The sequence below is a fragment of the Pollachius pollachius genome (assembly GCF_949987615.1).
Source record: "Pollachius pollachius genome assembly, chromosome: 17".
Lineage (NCBI taxonomy): Eukaryota > Metazoa > Chordata > Actinopteri > Gadiformes > Gadidae > Pollachius > Pollachius pollachius.
In genome coordinates, this window is record NC_136950.1 from 16,750,199 (window position 1) to 16,767,676 (window position 17,478).

Consider the following 17,478-nt stretch of genomic DNA (forward strand, 5'->3'; position numbering starts at 1 on the left):
TGTGTGTGTGAGTGTGTGTCTGTGTGCGAGTGTGTGTGTGTGTGTGTGTGTGTGTGTGTGTGTGTGTGTGTGTGTGTGTGTGTGTGTGTGTGTGTTCCTACCCGGACACTGTACGGTGTTACAGGGCTCCTGCTCCTGTCCCTCCCCGCTGCAGGCCGGGGGGGGGTCCGTGTGGTTCGACCCCGGCATCGTCGGGTGGAGGTCCGCGGGGGCGTGGCCGAGGGCGGGGCCGTGCGGCGGGCCAGCGGGGGGGTCCTGGCGGTGGCAGGTGCGGAAGCGCCGGCGGAGGCCCACCCGGTCGACGTCCTGGAAGCAGGTCCTGCTGCACTGGGACCACGCCGTCCAGCGGGTCCACCGGCCCTCGGCCGTCGCTAGGCAACAAGGACACAGGAGGACACCGTCACCACCCATACACCCACCCTGTCTGGGGCAGAACGCGCCCCGGCTCCCCCGCAGGCCGAATGAAGAGGTCCACAGAGGACCTGGGACATCTGAGGGACGGAGCTCTGGACGAGAGCCAGCAGGGGGGTCCGGAGGTGGGGAAGTAAGGGGTCCTGGGGTGGGAGGGCGTACCGGGCAGGCAGGGTCTGAAGCACTGGCGGGCCTCTGTGGAATCCCCCTGGCAGGACTGGGCCCCGCTGGGACCCCCGCGGTGACCTGGGGACCTGGGGGGGACACATGGGTCCTCTGATCACTACGCCCGGGCAAGAATCCTCGTTCAACCAAAATCAGCGACAGCTCAAATTTGAATATTATCTACATACAGTTGTTTTGATATTCATATAGTCTCTTTATATGATAACCTTACATTGTTAACCAATCCTGCAGAAGGAAATGGTATAAATAATAGATTTATTAGTTCATACGTATTATTATGAACTGCATCCATGACTTCAGTGGTCAGTAATGGCGCCGGTTTTAATCACTACACAGGTGTTTCTGCCTCACCTGAAGCGCTGTTGTATTCCTGCACCACACGTCACGTCACACAGTGACCATGACGACCAGCCCGACCAATCACAGCTCGCCACACAGCTGGAGTTGTCGCAGGTGACTTGTCCGTTTCTACACACGCTAGTGGTGGGAAAGGAATAAACTCACTAAATAAACTCACACAGAGAGTGGAGAAGGAGAATGAGTTCTGCACATGGAAGTATTACTGAGAAGTATGTGTAGTATCAGTATTACATTTACATTTATATTTAGGGCATTTAGCAGACGCTTTTATCCAAAGCGACTTACAATAAGTGCATTTGTTACAATAAGTACATTTGTCATAAGAAGTGAAACAATATATCGCTGTCGGTACAGTAAAGACGTTCATAGAACCAAGTGCAAGTATTACAATCGCTAGGCTAACCCATTCCCCTTGTAAAGCAGCGATAGCAACTACTGTAGATGCTACACAATTAAGTACCTTGAATAAGTGCAATTTACTACAGTTTTTTTTTTTTATTACAGTACTGGTAGATGTCCTGTGATATTCGTAAAGGGTAAGTTAGTTACACTGTTTAGGAATTAGGAATTCTGCGCACGAGATAAAGAAATGCAATGTGATGGAAACAAAAGCTGTAAAGGTTTTTATAAAAATTCCCCTTGTCACTGTTACTGAAATAAGTCCCAATTTAGAGAAAGAAAGGGTTAAATCCTACGATGAAGTAAAGCTTCTATATAATACTAAATCAATGCTACTACTAATAATGACTTTTTCAACTCCTTATGTAACGATTACATTAATGATACAGATATCTATGACCCTGCCCTCCAGCAGCTCTCACCAGGTGGTGCAGGGGTCTTGGGAGAAGTTCTTTCCCGGCTGCAGGGTGTCCCCGTCCCAGACACAGCCACACTGGCTGGCGTTCACACAACGGCCCCCCTGGAGGTACCGGTCCTCCGGGCACCGACACCCTGAGACACAGTGGACTCAGAGTGAGGAACACCAGCTTCCAGACAGGTCTAGATACACTCCTCTATGATGACCATCACCTGAGGATAACAGACTAAAGGTGCTGCAGGTAAGGTTAAGGTTAAGGTAAGCGTTGAGCACAAAGAAGCAGAAGAGAGCAATCTTTGGAAAGCAAACAAATCTCTCTGCTGTCTCCGTCGCTACGGTTCTCCGTCATTGAGAAATAGAATTCTTGAACCAATCAAGGAAAAGACGCCCTGATTGGTCAGAAATTAGCCAGGAGTCACCTGAACTGAAATTCCGAAATTCTCACAGAGCATTTCCCTCATTAACAGCTGATGGATTTGAACAGATCACCCTCAAATAAAAGCTCTTCCATCTTACCTACAGCACATTTCAATCTCACAAAACATTAAAATAGACGTCCAGTCAGTCCTCAGCCAGGAACAGCTCAAGGTGAGGTGCACCTCACCTGAAACCTCTCGGGATGAGGGGTACCTCAGGGGGTCTCACCTGGACCTGTTCCTGGTGAGGTGCAACTCATTGAACTCACCTGGCACACAGCTGGCGGTGCAGTTGGAGGTCTGGCTGAGGTGAGAGCAGGTGGGGGGGCAGTCATCCACCCTTCCTGCCAGGCAGTCGGCCTCCGTCACCAGCACCATGCCGTGGGCACAGCCTGAGCAGAGCCTCCAGAGTTAGTCACGTGACAGCACACATCGTCATTCTTTACAACGAAGCAATGACTTAGCTTAGCTGGAACCATGCACACAGACCAGGCTAATGCCACAGATTCTCCCTCATCTCGTGTCCTGGATCCAATATAAAACCATTCCAACGTGACACAACCACACAGGCACCAAAAGGGACTAATAAACTGCAAGGAAAATACACTCAAAAACGATTTGCCTTGATTTTAAGAAGGATGAAACTGGACAGTCTGGTGGTTTGGTTGGCTGCAATCTGCAACCTCACCACTAGATGCCACTAAATCCTTCCCACTGCACCTTTAAGAGGTCTGAATCTCAATGACACTCACCTGGATGAATAAAGATAAGGTGATGGCCAACAGGACCTAAAATAACCATAACATCTGGCAGACAGATGTATCCTCCATAGTGTTGGGCCTGGACTGACGGACCCACCTGACTGTGTGTCGGTCCCGGTTCCGCAGGGCGTGGCGTTGCAGCTCTGGGTCTGCAGGGTCATGCCCTCGCAGTCCCGCCCACCGTTCTTAGGGGGCGGGGCCGAGCAGGACCGCCTCCTGGTCCGGACTCCGCCCCCGCATGTGGCGTCACACTCCGACCACGGCGTCCACTCCGACCAATGGCCGTTCGCTGTGAGTGAGTGAGTGATTGAGTGAGTGAGTGAGTGTGTGAGGGAGTGAGGAGTGAGTCTGTGTGTGTGTGTGTGTGTGTGTGTGTGTGTGTGTGTGTGTGTGTGTGCGAGTGCATGCGTGGGTGCTTGTGTGTTTGTGTGTGTATGTAAGAGAGTGTGTGTGTGTGATAGTGTTTGTGTGTGTGTGCATGGCGTACCTGGACAGGCCCGGGGGAAGCAGGCCCGGCTTTCGAACTGGGCCCCCCCGCAGGCCCCCCCGGGGAGCGCCTCTCTCAGGACGTCCCGCTGGCGGAACAGGGAGCCCAGACCGCAGGACACGCTGCAGCGGCTCCACGACGTCCAGGACGTCGTGATGCAGTCCACTGAGGGGGGGGGGGGGGGGGGGGGGGACGACACACTCAGACAGAGACCCAACACCACCTCATCATGGCATCAGTATGACATCAGCATGACATCATGATATCATGGCATCAGCATGACATCATGACATCGGCAAGACATCATGACATCATGATATCATCATGACATCAGCGTTGCATCATGACATCATGACATCAGCATGACATCATGTCATCAACATGACATCATGACATCGGCAAGACATCATCATGACATCAGCGTTACATCATGATATCATGGCATCAGCATGACATCATGACATCAGCAAGACATCATGACATCATGATATCATGACATCAGCGTTACATCACGATAGCATGACATCATGTCATCAGCATGACATCATGACATCGGCACAACATCATGACATCATGACATCAGCAACACAACACGACGTCAGGTAGAAAAATTGTTTATTACAATGGCACTTGAAACCAAAAGGATGTAAGAACATTGTATGGAAACATAATTCCTGTGATTCGTTATTTGGACACCTGCATTAACCTTGACTATCATTTAAAGGTAATATATACTCAATAAAGGCAGCTTGAAATGTGCACTAGAACACATCCAGTCATGACGATCTCATGTTGTTTTAGCAAGCTTGCTAAAACAACATGAGATCGTCATGACTGGATGTAGCTCTATAGTGAGGAGCAGGATTGTTTAATGAACTATTTCCACTGGAGCTAGGATCAAATTGCAAATTGTTCATATTATTGACTCAACCCACATGTATTCAAACAGCACATTTAGGGTCTCAGTTCTCGTCCTCAGAGAGGAGTGAAAGCATCTCCTGAACCATCAATGCTTCATTCGAACCCGCTGCGTCTCCTACCGCAGTGCAGCTCATCTGAGCCGTCCACACAGTCCCTGTGGAGGTCACACCTGCGGTCCAGGTGAACACACTCCCCGCTGGCACAGGAGAACTGCTTGGCAGAGCAGGGGCTGGGCACCGGGGGGCGCACTGTGGTCACGGTCGGCCTGGCCGTGGAGCCTGGAGAAGAAGAACAGATTCAGATCACCGCTTTGGATCTAACGTGTGTGTGTGTGTGTGTGTGTGCATGCATGTGCGTGTGTGTGTGTGTGCGTGAGCATGAGTGAGTGAGTGAGTGAGTGAGAATGTGTGTCTGCGTGTGTGTGCTAATGTGTGTGTTGATCTCCTAATAACTTTAACTGCATTATTTAATTTTAGAATTCAACAGATGTGAACTTAACCTTGGGGCGTCAAAAGTAGCTCTAAGATGAACCCAAGGGAGAATTTATATTCTCTAATTGGAGCCAATCAGAAACCGCCATTCCAACAACACCGCACCATATATGGTGTTGTTCTGCAGTGGTGTTCTTCAACAAAACTTTGTAAGAGCTGATCTGATTGGTTGACGATGCATACCGCAGGGCTCTTCGTCTGAGCCGTCGAAACAGTCCTGGTGTCCGTCACACACCTGGGCGGCGTCCACACAGCCGAAGGACGCACACGCAAACTGGCCCTCCACGCAAAGCACCCTGGGTAGCCCGCCGTCGTGAGGGGTGCTGCTGACCCAGGCAGCTGCAGACAACAGGGAGCAGAAACACAGCAGGTCGTCATTGGTCAGGCTGGGGGAACTTTATGAAGGGGCCGTGGGATATAGATTTGAGAGTCAGAGGACACAGAAACAACCGGAAAACGTCCCCTCCCTCTCCCTCCCTCTCTGCTCCCTCCCTCCCTCTCTCTCTACTCCCTCCCTCTCTCCTCCCTCCCTCTCTGCTCCCTCCCTCCCTCCCTCTCTCTCTGCTCCCTCCCTCCCTCCCTCTCTGCTCCCTCCCTCCCTCCCTCCCTCTCTCCTCCCTCCCTCTCTGCTCCCTCCCTCCCTCCCTCCCTCTCTGCTCCCTCCCTCCCTCTCTGCTCCCTCCCTCCCTCCCTCCCTCTCTGCTCCCTCCCTCCCTCTCTGCTCCCTCCCTCCCTCCCTCTCTGCTCCCTCCCTCCCTCTCTGCTCCCTCCCTCTCTCCTCCCTCCCTCTCTCCTCCCTCCGCTCCCTCTCTGCTCCCTCCTTCCCTCCCTCTCTCCTCCCTCCGCGCCCTCTCTGCTCCCTCATTCCCTCTCTGCTCTCTCCCTCCCTGTCTCCTCCCTCCATCTCTGTTTTCTCCCAACCTCCCTCTCTCCTCCCTCCCTCTCCACTCCCTCCCTATGCTTCTTTGATTGACAGACGAGCTGGGCTCCCCGGACCAATCAGGGAGGAGCTCTTACGGGTGCTGTGGTTGTGGAGGCCGGGCTGGCCTGTGAACCTGGGTGTGGAGGGCGTGGTCGCCACACCGGGACGGCCCCCGTGTGGTCGGGTGCTGTAGAGGCCCGGGGCTCCTGTCGTGGCGTCGCCACGGAAACCGGGTCGTCCCGTAGGGCTGGTGAGGTTCTGCAGCCCGGGGGAGCCCGCTGTCGTCACCGTGGCTGGGGGGGGAGGATGAGGAGTCAGGAGTCAAACACACAGAACACGACGACGGGGATAACAGCAACCACAGCTAGGGCTGGGCGATTCATCCAATATTGATCGCGATTTCAGCGTCAAACGATCACAAAACTAATATAATCAAATTTTCAATTTTTTTATTTTAATTTTTCTTTTTATGTTTTATAGAAAGTGAAAAGCTGGATACATATCTGTACATTATTTTAGATTTTAACATTTCCTTTTTGACCATTTTGCGTATTTTTTAAAGGCGAAATTTCAAAGTTCTCCGTTACAAAGTGTTTTTTGGCGAGAGACATGCTGAATAAATACATCATGTTTTCAAACTCAAAAATAATCCTTTGAATAATCGTGATTCAATATTGACCAAAATAATCGTGATTATGATTTTTTCCATTATCGAGCAGCCCTAGCCACCGCTTATTCAACAGAAGGTCGGGCATCTCTGTCTGCTTTATCAGAGCTCCAGGGCTCATGCTTAAAGCACAACAGCCGCGACACCACAGTGTCCGCTAGGACGGCCGGTCGTCTGTGTTACATCATGAAATCGTTTCATCAGCATGACATCGATCAGCATGACCTCAGCATGACGTCATTAAATCAGCGCATGACATCATTAAATCAGCATGACACCAGCATTATATCACGTATGACACGCGAGCATCGCGCATGACGCATCCCACTTGCATGACCCGCGTGTCACACAGACACAACCACCAGCTGCTCGTGTGTGTCCCTCACCGCAGCTCGTCTCGTCCGAGCGGTCCCTGCAGTCGGGCCGTCCGTCGCACAGCGCCGACGCCGGGACGCACCCGCCCCCCTGGTGGCAGGGGAACTGCCCCGGCCCGCAGCGCTGCGCCGTCACCTCCCCGCCACCGGGGGGCGCCGTGGTCACGCTGCTGGGAGTCACCAGCTCGTCTAGGGGGACAGAGGGGAGACCCCAGGGTCAGAAGAACCAGGCGCTGGGCGTACAGAGATGTCTTATGGTTGTCGCGGGGCCCCGGGCGGACGCTAACGGGATGAGCGTCTCCTCACCGCCCCTGCAGCCCATGATCTCGGCCCGCAGGTAGAAGGTGTGTCTGAACTCCAGCGGGACGATGCGCAGGTAGCGCGCCCGCACCAGGCGGTCCAGCCAGCGGGTCACCGGGGCGCGGCCCACCATGCGCACCTCGAACACCTGCAGGCCCCCACACACCACACAGTCAGCGGGGCGGGACTGGGAAGGGGGAGTAGGTGTGTGTCTGTGTGTGTGTCTGTGTGTGTGTGCGTGTGTCTGTGTGTGTGTGTGTGCGTTTGTGTGTTTGTGAGTGTGTGTGTTTGCGTCGTGTGTCTGTGAGTGTGTGTGTGTGTGTGTGGGGAAAAGTGATTGTGTGTGTGTGCGTGCGAATGACTGTGTGTGTGTGTGCTTGCGTGTCTGCGTCTGTGTGTGTATATGTGTCTGCGTCGGTGTGTGTGTGTTAGTGTGTGTGTCTGTGTCTATGAGTGTGTGTGTGTGGGCCTGAGAGTGTCTGTGAGCACCTTGGCAGGGCTGCCCGGCCTCCCGGTCTCGCTGTAGTCGGTGAAGAGGCTGCTGTGCACGGCGAAGGCCAGCCGGTAGCGGGTCAGGTAGCCCCACATGCTCTGGCTGCCCTGGGTGACCACGCCCGACACCCAGGTGGGCTCCAGGAAGTCCACCTGCAGGTAGGGGTGGGGGTCGCTGGCCAGAGGGCTCCAGCCCGGCTCCATCACCAGCCTGGGGACAGGATGGAGGCTTTGTGTTTACACGCGTTAAATAAGGGTTTAGACCAGGGTTTCTCAACTGGTGGGTCGCGACCCAAAAGTGGGCCGCGTAGTGTGCGGTCCAAATAAAGTATTCATCAAATAATTTAAAGACCTATTTTAAGTATTACTTTTTCTATTCTTTTCATTGCTACAGTAAAGTGCTTTGAATGCAGGGATGACACATATTTGTTTATTTATGTTTAAAAAAGGTCATGATGATATTGTGTTTAGCCCATTTTAGAGGAAAATAAATTTGCTTGGTTTGAATTATATAAAAGTGTGTCGCGACTTAAGACCATGGGAAAATGTTGTTCCTAAGGCAATAGCAGTTGAGAACACCAGACTATGTTCATTTTCAGAGGGCTCAATACACATATCGCACCCCTGAAGATCTGCTCATAGACAGAGGCTAACATTATAATATGCAGAGTTCACCTAGACTCTGCATAGCCTCCTCCCTTACCCGCCCAGCACTTATTGTATGTTGTGCGTCCTGGCACTAAATGTACACCCTTATTGTATGTTGTACGTCCTGGCACTTAATGTAAGCACTTATTGTATGTTGTACGTCCTTGCCTTCAAAAATAGTCCTTAGCATTGTGTAGCCTCTTATCCTAGCTATCTCTGTTGTATACGGGGAATGGGTTAACCTAGTGATTGTTAGTACCGATTATTGTTTCTCTTTCTTCAGACAAATGTACTTATTGTGAGTCGCTTCGGATCAAAGCGTCTTCAATGTAAATTTGAATAAGATAAGGTAGGGTAATGAGGCGGGACACGTGGTGAGACGATGTAGTCCATGTGGAGCAGCAGGAGAGTGTCTCCGGGACCCCCAGGGTGTGAAGGTCCACTCACACGTTGGGGACGATGTTGAGGCGCCCTGCGTCCGCGGGGTTGTTCTCGCGGTGCGTGGACGAGGTCATCTGTCCGTAGCGGATCCTCCCGTCCTCAAGACCCAGGGCGGAGGAGCACACGCCTGCTGGGCGGAGCTAGGGTCAGCCACCGTGCAGCTCTACACCCCTCAACACCACCCTCCACCCCTCAACACCACCCTCCACCCCTCAACACCACCCTCCACCCCTCAACACCACCCTCAACACCACCCTCAACACCACCCTCCACCCCTCAACACCACCCTCAAAACCACCCTCCACCCCTCAACACCACCCTCCACCCCTCAACACCACCCTCAACACCACCCTCCACCCCTCAACACCACCCTCCACCCCTCAACACCACCCTCCACCCCTCAACACCACCCTCAACACCACCCTCCACCCCTCAACACCACCCTCCACCCCTCAACACCACCCTCAACACCACCCTCCACCCCTCAACACCACCCTCCACCCCTCAACACCACCCTCAACACCACCCTCAACACCACCCTCAACACCACCCTCCACCCCTCAACACCACCCTCAACACCACCCTCAACACCACCCTGAACACCACCCTCCACCCCTCAACACCACCCTCCACCCCTCAACACCACCCTCCACCCCTCAACACCACCCTCCACCCCTCAACACCACCCCTAAACCTTACTCAACACCCCTTACACCCTTCAACATTACTCAACACCACCCCCTCCCATAAATCTTACTCATCACCCCTCAACACCACCCCTAAACCTTACTCAACACCCCTAGCACCTTTCAAAATTCCTTACCACCTCTAAACCCTACTCATCACCCCTCAGTTATAATAAGGGCCAGCTGATATTCCCACTGTGGTCCTGTTGTCTGGCTACGTACCGCGGTGACCGGGGCTCCCGTCCTAAAGAACATGAACATGAGATGAAGGAGAGAGAGGAGAGAGACAGGAGAGAGAGAGAGAGGAGGGAGAGGATAGAGGAAGGAGAGAGAGAGGAGAGAGAGAGGAGAGAGAGGAGAGAGAGGATAGAGGAAGGAGAGAGAGGAGAGAGAGAGGATAGAGGAAGGAGAGAGAGAGGAGAGAGAGGAGAGAGAGAGGAGAGAGAGAGGAGAGAGAGGATAGAGGAAGGAGAGAGAGAGGAGAGAGACAGGAGAGAGGAGGGAGAGAAGACAGTGTCAGTGGTCATGTCGGCAGCGAGGTCAAGGTGCAGAAACACTGATGGAGTCCAGAGGGGTGTGGCTCAGTGGTGGTGCTGCTGCAGGGCGGGGAGGGTCGAGGGGCATCACTCACTGTGGGTATGACTGCAGGCCGGGTGACGGCGGCCGTGGACGGGGTCCTCAGGGGTGCTGGTGTCGGGCTGTAAGGCCTCCAGACCACACACACACAACAGGGAAATCAAGACTAACATCACACCGGCACAAAGGTTCAACCCGGTGAATGTGAGTGGCGGTGGGTTTTGACTGGGAGGGCATTTCAGGGGGGGGGGGGGGGGGGGGGGGGAGGGAGAGCAGCATGGGACAGTATAAACACATCAGGCTAAAGGGTGAATGAACTGCATTTATACGGCCCTGTTCTAACCAGTTGCCACTCAGAGCACTTTACAATATCGCCTAACTTTCACCCATTCACACACACATTCACACATTCACACGCCGTGCAAGGCCACAGCCAGCCTGTCGGCAGGAGTCAGGGTGAGGCGCCTCGCTCAGGGACACCTCGACGCTAGGAGGAGCCGGGGATCGAACCAGCAACCTTCCGGTTACCGGCCGACCCGCTCTGCCTCTTCCTCCTCGTCATCATCACATCATGGGTGTCTGCTCCACCTGTCTGATGGGGTGGTGGCCTGGGGTCGGAGGGGGCAGCCCCTCTCGTCCTCCCCGGCGCCACAGTGGGGGTTCCCGTCGCAGCGCTGGGCGGCCGGGATGCAGCCCCCCGGTGGCAGGCAGGAGAACTGACCCGCGGGGCAGCCGGTGGTGGAGGGGGGCGGTGTGCCTGGAGGTGGGGGGCAATACTCACATCATTCATCCCACCAGGGGTTAGGACGCTGACTAGTCGGCACCAGGATGAATTAACTCCTAATCCCCACTACTATTTATATCAAATTCAGTAATTAATATCTCTGACCCATATTTCTGATATTCTGAGGAGGATACAAATCAATCTCAAATCTGATTTGAGATCCATAATCAACTCAGGTTCTGCGAGAGAGGTTCTCTTGGATCTGCAAGGTGAGGAAGCTGATAACAACGAGCATACAACGTTGCCATGACAACCATCAGTGGAGGGAGAAACGAGGAAGAGAGAGAAAGAGACAGAAAAGAGAGAGAGCGAGACAGAGAGATAGACAGACAGAGAGAGACAGAGAGAGAGAGAGACAGAGAGAGAGAGGCTCACCCTCGCCACAGCCCATGATCTCCAGCCGGAGATAGACGGCGTTCCTGAAGTCCTGGGGGAGGAGCCGCACCAGACGGGCGGACACCATGCGGTCCAGACGCACCTCCGCCACAGCCCTGTCGTCGTGGTTCCCACGGAACACCTGGCGGGCGAGTGACAGGCAAATGAGGCGGAGCTACAACAAACACTACTAGCTTCTTTCCTGGCTAAAACTGCCAGACCTGGCTCATTCTCATCTGGCCCCCTAGTCATTCCCCTGTATAATTGGCTGATTCATCAATTCCCTCACTCTCCACCTCAAGCTGGTGTGTGGTGAGCGTTCTGGCGCTGATTGGATGCCGTGCATCCCCCAAGTGGGTGTTACAGACTGTTGGGGGTGAGAGAGGTCCCCCCTTCACTGTAAAGTGTCTTTGCGTGTCCAGAAAAGCGCTATATAAATTCAATTAGTTATTATTATCATTATTATTACTTTCATCTAAAATTGTATTGGTTTAATCATCTTAATCACCTGAATTTGTAATATTGCTCCGCTGTGCTTTGAGGGTATCGTCGTTGCGATGTCGAGGCAACATCTGGTCGGTTGTTAGATCATTAAATACGTGTGTAATACCAAGGGATGTTGCTCATATGCCATGTTCTTATCTGTTACATATTCCATATCCTGCATCAAATAATAATATCTCATCTTACTTCCAACCATATCAGGAGCAGGCCAGGGGTTTTACAGGGCCTATCTTCAGGACCTGAGAGGCCTGTGGCTCTGAGAGAATCAGCACTCTGACCCGGAGTGGACTACAGTCCTGCAGGACATCCCAGTGATGACAGCAGTGTGGTGGTTACCTTGGCTCTGGGCCGGGCGTCCGTGGTGAGGTCGCTGTACGTGTACCACTGACCGCCGCTCACGCTGAACTGCAGGTAGAAGCTGGAGACGTAGGTGTCAAACACACCCCCGCCCTGGGTCAGCACACCTGGAGAGAGACACAGAGAGAGACAGAGACGATGACAGAGAGAGAGAGAGAGAGAGAGGCCAAATTACACTTGCCATCATGTATGAAGGTGTGAAGATCCACGTAGGATTTGCTCCTCGGTTCCTCTACCTTTTAGTTCAGAAGTGCCACACTACTAACGTTACGTTGACGCATAATGGCAGGCGGTTTTGGAAAGATCTCTGACAGGGATCATCCCACACACGACACAAAAACATCAACCCAACACAGCAGATAATCAAACCCCTAACACCTATGGCTCCTCCTACACCTAAGTGGAGGTGGTGTGGTCAGCGGCGTACCGGTGATGTTGTAGGGCTGCAGCAGGTCTATCTGCAGGTACAGGTTCTGCTGGGGCCCGTCCCGGTCCTGGTGGTTCCTCTGGGGCGGGTCCCGGTACTCCTCCGGCTCCGGGCTCCAGCCCTGTAAGGGGGGAGGCTCCTGAGTTCACATCGTACTGACGCATATGATTGCAATGCATTTACATTTAGCAGACGCTTTAAGTTCAAGTACATTCGTCAGAAGAAAGAGAAACAACAATGTATCTCTGTCGGTACAGTAAGGATGTTCACAGAAGTGCCAAGCACAAACAATTTCTAGGTTAAGCCATTCCCCGTATACAAAAAAGATAGTTAGGCTAAGATGCTACACAATGCTAAGTGCCAGGACGTACAACACACAATCAGTGTGTAAGAAAAGCGTGTAGTTGAACTCTGAAAAAGTGAGCCTTGAGGCTTTGGCTGAAGCTGGTGATCGACACTAACATTAATGCTGTTACCTGCGACTGTGTTTTAGGGAACACAGTCACAGGTGACAGCCTTAACCCTGGGGAGGCCCGGGGTTAGAGAGGAGCAGTACCCCGACCCAGAGCCTGTACCTGGAGGTCTGTGCGGGGGTCCCGGCCGTAGAGGCGGGCGGCCCCGGCAGGATGGGCAGCCTGCTGGGACGAGGCCGTGAAGCTGGAGGCCGGCAGGGACTGGACCCCCAGAGGAGACCAGCACTCACCTGGGGACACGGGGGGGACACGTCAGCTGCAGCACGACGTGCAACGTGTAGAACTACACACTATGTGGAGGATCTAGATCCATGTTGTGAATACTTTTATACACATTGGTAAAATCAAGGAAATGAGAATAAACACATGCACTTTGCTTTCATTCACACACACACGCACATACACACATGCAGCCAGTCACACACACGCACGGATACACAAACACACACACACACACATTTTATTATAATCTTGCACTTTATATAGCTGAATCACAGCCTGACTGGTACATAAGAATTTCACTACGCATTGCCCTGTACAACTGTGTATGTGACAAATAAATAAAACGAACTAACTAACTAACACACACACACACACACACGCGATTAACTTATTCACTTACTCCCAGGAGGAATAGGGTAGGTTGGCACTGGGGGTGGGGCGCCCCCTCCTGGCGTGTAGGAGACTGTAAACGGGCTCATGGTTGTCTGAGTGACATTAGCGTTGTCTCCTGTCGTGAAAATTAGATGTGGCAAAATATTATGGTCCATAAGACGGATGGATCTCAACAGTGTGTGACTAGGGCCTTACATTTTGAGGTACACACAAAGTTTGCATATTATTTTTTAATTATATGCAATTGGACAATGCATGTAGGAATGTATACTTTATATGTACCTATGCATGTATACAGCAATATATAGCTATAAATATGGATCTTGGCATAATTCGACCACATGATCACATTTGACGATAAGTGGTTTTGGCTGACGATCAGTTGTAGTCAGACTAGTCACCGTGGCTCACTATTGGCTATCGTCTTTCCCACGTGACCATTCCCACTGCATCCTCCAGGTTCCCCCCCCCCCTCCCCCCCCCCCCCGCAATCCAGGATATTGGACATTACCGCCAAAACGCAGCCGCAACATGATTTCTTAATAAAAATATAATTATTTCTAAATTAAGGCAGGAATGTAAATGTTTATTTAGAAATAAAAAATGTTATTACAAATGCAGTTCCCGATCAAAGTTCTTTGGAACGGCCGCTTGGTCTGGCCCCTAATGGTTGTTGGCCTCTTCTTCGAGAAACGTTCATCAAAACAACGTCTTGGCCGGATCAACGGTTCTTGGGTAAAACCGAAGGACAGCCAGACATACAGAGACGGCTCTGATTATGGTTTGATTATAATGAATACAACTTCATTGAAACCAGAGCGGCCTAGATTGAACACAGACACAGGTCATTATGGAGCCGATAGGGGCCTCTGGTGTAGCGTGGGATCAAAGCCAGACCTTTGGGCTTCTCCCTCTCCACTACGCCGTCCACAACAAACACAGACCACACATTGGCACGGCTCCTAACCATCTCAACACGTACTGCCTCTGGCGCAGCTGTTCACGACAAAGATGCCCAGGTCACACTGATTAACTTCACTAAATAAATTGAGTGTAGTATCCACAAGCATTCGAGGGACTGCAGAGCTTGTGGTTTGTTTAATTGTGGTTCTGAATTGATGAGGAATAACAGGAAACAGACACGAAGGAGGATTTGCCAGGATGCATTTAGGCCCTTGTTTCTGGCCCTTGTTTCTACCCCCAAACTGACAACCAAAGGATGGATCTATTGTTAATCTATTTAACCAAAGAAACCTGCTCTGAGATTTAAACAGTGTTTGTCATCTTTACCTTTCCCTTCGCAGTAGCAACACCTGTCCCCTTCTGCTGGCACCAGAGTCATGCCCTGGAAGAAAGGATGCATTAAGCTAGGACGCAACCTTATGCTAACAATGGAAGGAAGGACGCGACATTACGCTAACATTGGAAATAAGGACGTGACATTAAGCCAACAATGGACTGAGCAGAGCCTGTGGGAGCGTTACTACGGAACAGAGCTATGTGTGGGGACAAACAAGAACAAATTAGGAGACAAAGTCATGAATGAAAGACATGTTGTGTGGAAGAAATGACACGGTGTACACATTTAAAAACCAAATGGGCCAGGAGAAGGGCGAACGGAACGACGATAAAAGGGGGGGCGGACGTCAGCGGTGACGGCCTACGTCACAACAGCGCCTCCGTCGCAACACAAACACACGTCATCACGACCGATGGAGCGGAGTGAGAGAGTCAACAGTCCTGCGGGAGGGAGCAGGTCAGCGCGGGGAGGTGTGTGTCCGTGTTTACCGGTGGGCAGCCGGTGGCAGCGTGCAGGCAGTAGGGGGCGCACCGCACCATGAGGTTAGCGAAACACTGGCACAGCTGGCAGTCGCCCGCCCCCCATACATCCCCCACGGCGTGGGACTGACCCTGGTGCTCGCACTCCTCACACAGGTCCGTCTGACACCTGCTCGCGCACACACACACACACACACACACACACATGCAAGCACACACAGACACACACACAAACACACACACACACACACACACATACAAGCACACACACACACATGCAAGCACACACACACACACATGCAAGCACACACACACACACACACACGCACATGCACACACACACACACGCACGCACACGCACAAACACACACACACACACAAACAGATGGAACGTTTAGATTATTAGAATGAAACACTGTGCACAAACACAAACTCACTCAAAGAAGAGATTATGGAATTCTATGGAAAGGTTACAACTGTAGATCAGGTGATGGTGATCAGAGTAGGTCAGGTGATGGTGATCAGAGTAGATCAGGTGATGGTGATCAGAGTAGGTCAGGTGATGGTGATCAGAGTAGGTCAGGTGATGGTGATCAGAGTAGGTCAGATGATGGTGATCAGAGTAGATCAGGTGATGGTGATCAGAGTAGATCAGGTGATGGTGATCAGAGTAGGTCAGATGATGGTGATCAGAGTAGATCAGGTGATGGTGATCAGAGTAGATCAGGTGCTGGTGATCAGAGTAGATCAGGTGATGGTGATCAGAGTAGATCAGGTGATGGTGATCAGAGTAGATCAGGTGATGGTGATCAGAGTAGGACAGGTGATGGTGATTCGAGTAGGACAGGTGATGGTGGTCAGAGTAGATCAGGTGATGGTGATCATAGGAGATCAGTCACCTCCTGGCCTTGCGGTAGATGCCCCTGCAGGTGCGTCCGTCTCCGTGCTTCATGGGGTTGTTGGGGCTCCTGAAGGACCACTGCACACTCTGGACCCCGCAAGGTCCGAGACACTCCCCCCACTCGGACCAGGAGGACCACCCACAATGCACTGCAGCGGGACACAAGGCGTGGACAGTGGATTGAGCAGGGGGGCGTTACTCTGTAGACCCCAAAGGAGCTCGCTAAACGGTTTGCTTTAGTCATCAAACGCTGGACAGGTTTCATGTCAAAGTGTCAGCCTTGAAGTATTGATCGTTTAGAAATCGTCAGCTACATCTGGAGATTAAAGATGGGATGTTCCGCCTGGCCAGGCCATGTGAGGAGGTGTCTGAGGAAGCTTCTGAGGAGGTGTCTGAGGAGGTGTCTGAGGAGGCTTCTGAGGAGGTGTCTGAGGAGGTGTCTGAGGAGGCTTCTGAGGAGGTGTCTGAGGAGGTGTCTGAGGAGGCTTCTGAGGAGGTGTCTGAGGAGGTGTCTGAGGAGGCTTCTGAGGAGGTGTCTGAGGAGGTGTCTGAGGAGGCTTCTGAGGAGGTGTCTGAGGAGGTGTCTGAGGAGGCTTCTGAGGAGGTGTCTGAGGAGGTGTCTGAGGAGGCTTCTGAGGAGGTGCGTGAGGAGGTGCGTGAGGAGGTGCGTGAGGAGGCGTGTGAGGAGGTGTGTGTCTGCGGGTTACCTGAGCACTCCGGGTTGAGCTGGCAGCGTTGAGGCCGTCCTCCTTCACACACGCAGACCTCACAGTCCACCTTCACCTGCTGCCCTGGCCAGTAGCGAGCGCCGCCCACCTGGCAGGGACACTCCCCCGGCGCCACACACTGCTGCTCGGGGCCCATCACCTGGCCCTCTGGACACCAGCACCCTGGGGAGACCAGGCCGCGACAGAGGGTCAGCCGGACCCGCGCAGAACAAGGGAGCGCCTGGGAGGAGCTGGAGTTCATCACGCAGCGCGCCATGAAAACGTGCTTCTGAGAGTGAGTGGGTGATTCAGTGAGTGAGTGAGTGAGGGAGTGAGTGAGTGAGTGAGAGAGGGAGTGAGTGAGTGAGTGAATCAGTGAGTGAGTGAACGGTTGAGTGATTGAGTGAGTAAGTGAGTGAGTGAGTCAGTGAGTCAGTGAGTGAGTGAGTGAGTGAGTGAGTGAGTCAGTGAGTGAGTGAGTGAGTGACTTAGTGAGTGAGTTAGTGAGTGAGTGAGTGAGTGAGTGAGTGAGTGAGTGAGTGAGTGAGTGAATCAGTGAGTGAGTGAACGGTTGAGTGATTGAGTGAGTCAGTGAGAAAG

The 17,478-nt window shown here is 52.5% G+C and overlaps 1 protein-coding gene across 1 annotated transcript in view; it reads right to left on the minus strand.

The window, feature by feature from the left end:
• The window catches only part of sspo (SCO-spondin), a gene marked incomplete at both ends in the record, with an annotated part of 103,204 nt that overhangs the window by 41,791 nt on the left and 43,935 nt on the right, over window positions 1–17,478 (minus strand). Inside the window, 25 exons of the mRNA XM_079754639.1 lie at window positions 123–371; window positions 574–665; window positions 949–1,074; window positions 1,779–1,908; window positions 2,460–2,582; window positions 3,049–3,240; window positions 3,439–3,603; window positions 4,479–4,637; window positions 5,034–5,189; window positions 5,868–6,050; window positions 6,826–7,002; window positions 7,120–7,261; window positions 7,603–7,816; window positions 8,701–8,824; window positions 10,008–10,078; window positions 10,545–10,713; window positions 11,116–11,257; window positions 11,956–12,083; window positions 12,404–12,524; window positions 12,979–13,106; window positions 13,499–13,606; window positions 14,782–14,836; window positions 15,280–15,439; window positions 16,170–16,320; window positions 16,879–17,061. Coding sequence (XP_079610765.1) covers window positions 123–371; window positions 574–665; window positions 949–1,074; window positions 1,779–1,908; window positions 2,460–2,582; window positions 3,049–3,240; window positions 3,439–3,603; window positions 4,479–4,637; window positions 5,034–5,189; window positions 5,868–6,050; window positions 6,826–7,002; window positions 7,120–7,261; window positions 7,603–7,816; window positions 8,701–8,824; window positions 10,008–10,078; window positions 10,545–10,713; window positions 11,116–11,257; window positions 11,956–12,083; window positions 12,404–12,524; window positions 12,979–13,106; window positions 13,499–13,606; window positions 14,782–14,836; window positions 15,280–15,439; window positions 16,170–16,320; window positions 16,879–17,061 — 3,648 coding nt within the window. The remainder of the gene's footprint in view (window positions 1–122; window positions 372–573; window positions 666–948; window positions 1,075–1,778; window positions 1,909–2,459; window positions 2,583–3,048; window positions 3,241–3,438; window positions 3,604–4,478; window positions 4,638–5,033; window positions 5,190–5,867; window positions 6,051–6,825; window positions 7,003–7,119; window positions 7,262–7,602; window positions 7,817–8,700; window positions 8,825–10,007; window positions 10,079–10,544; window positions 10,714–11,115; window positions 11,258–11,955; window positions 12,084–12,403; window positions 12,525–12,978; window positions 13,107–13,498; window positions 13,607–14,781; window positions 14,837–15,279; window positions 15,440–16,169; window positions 16,321–16,878; window positions 17,062–17,478) is intronic.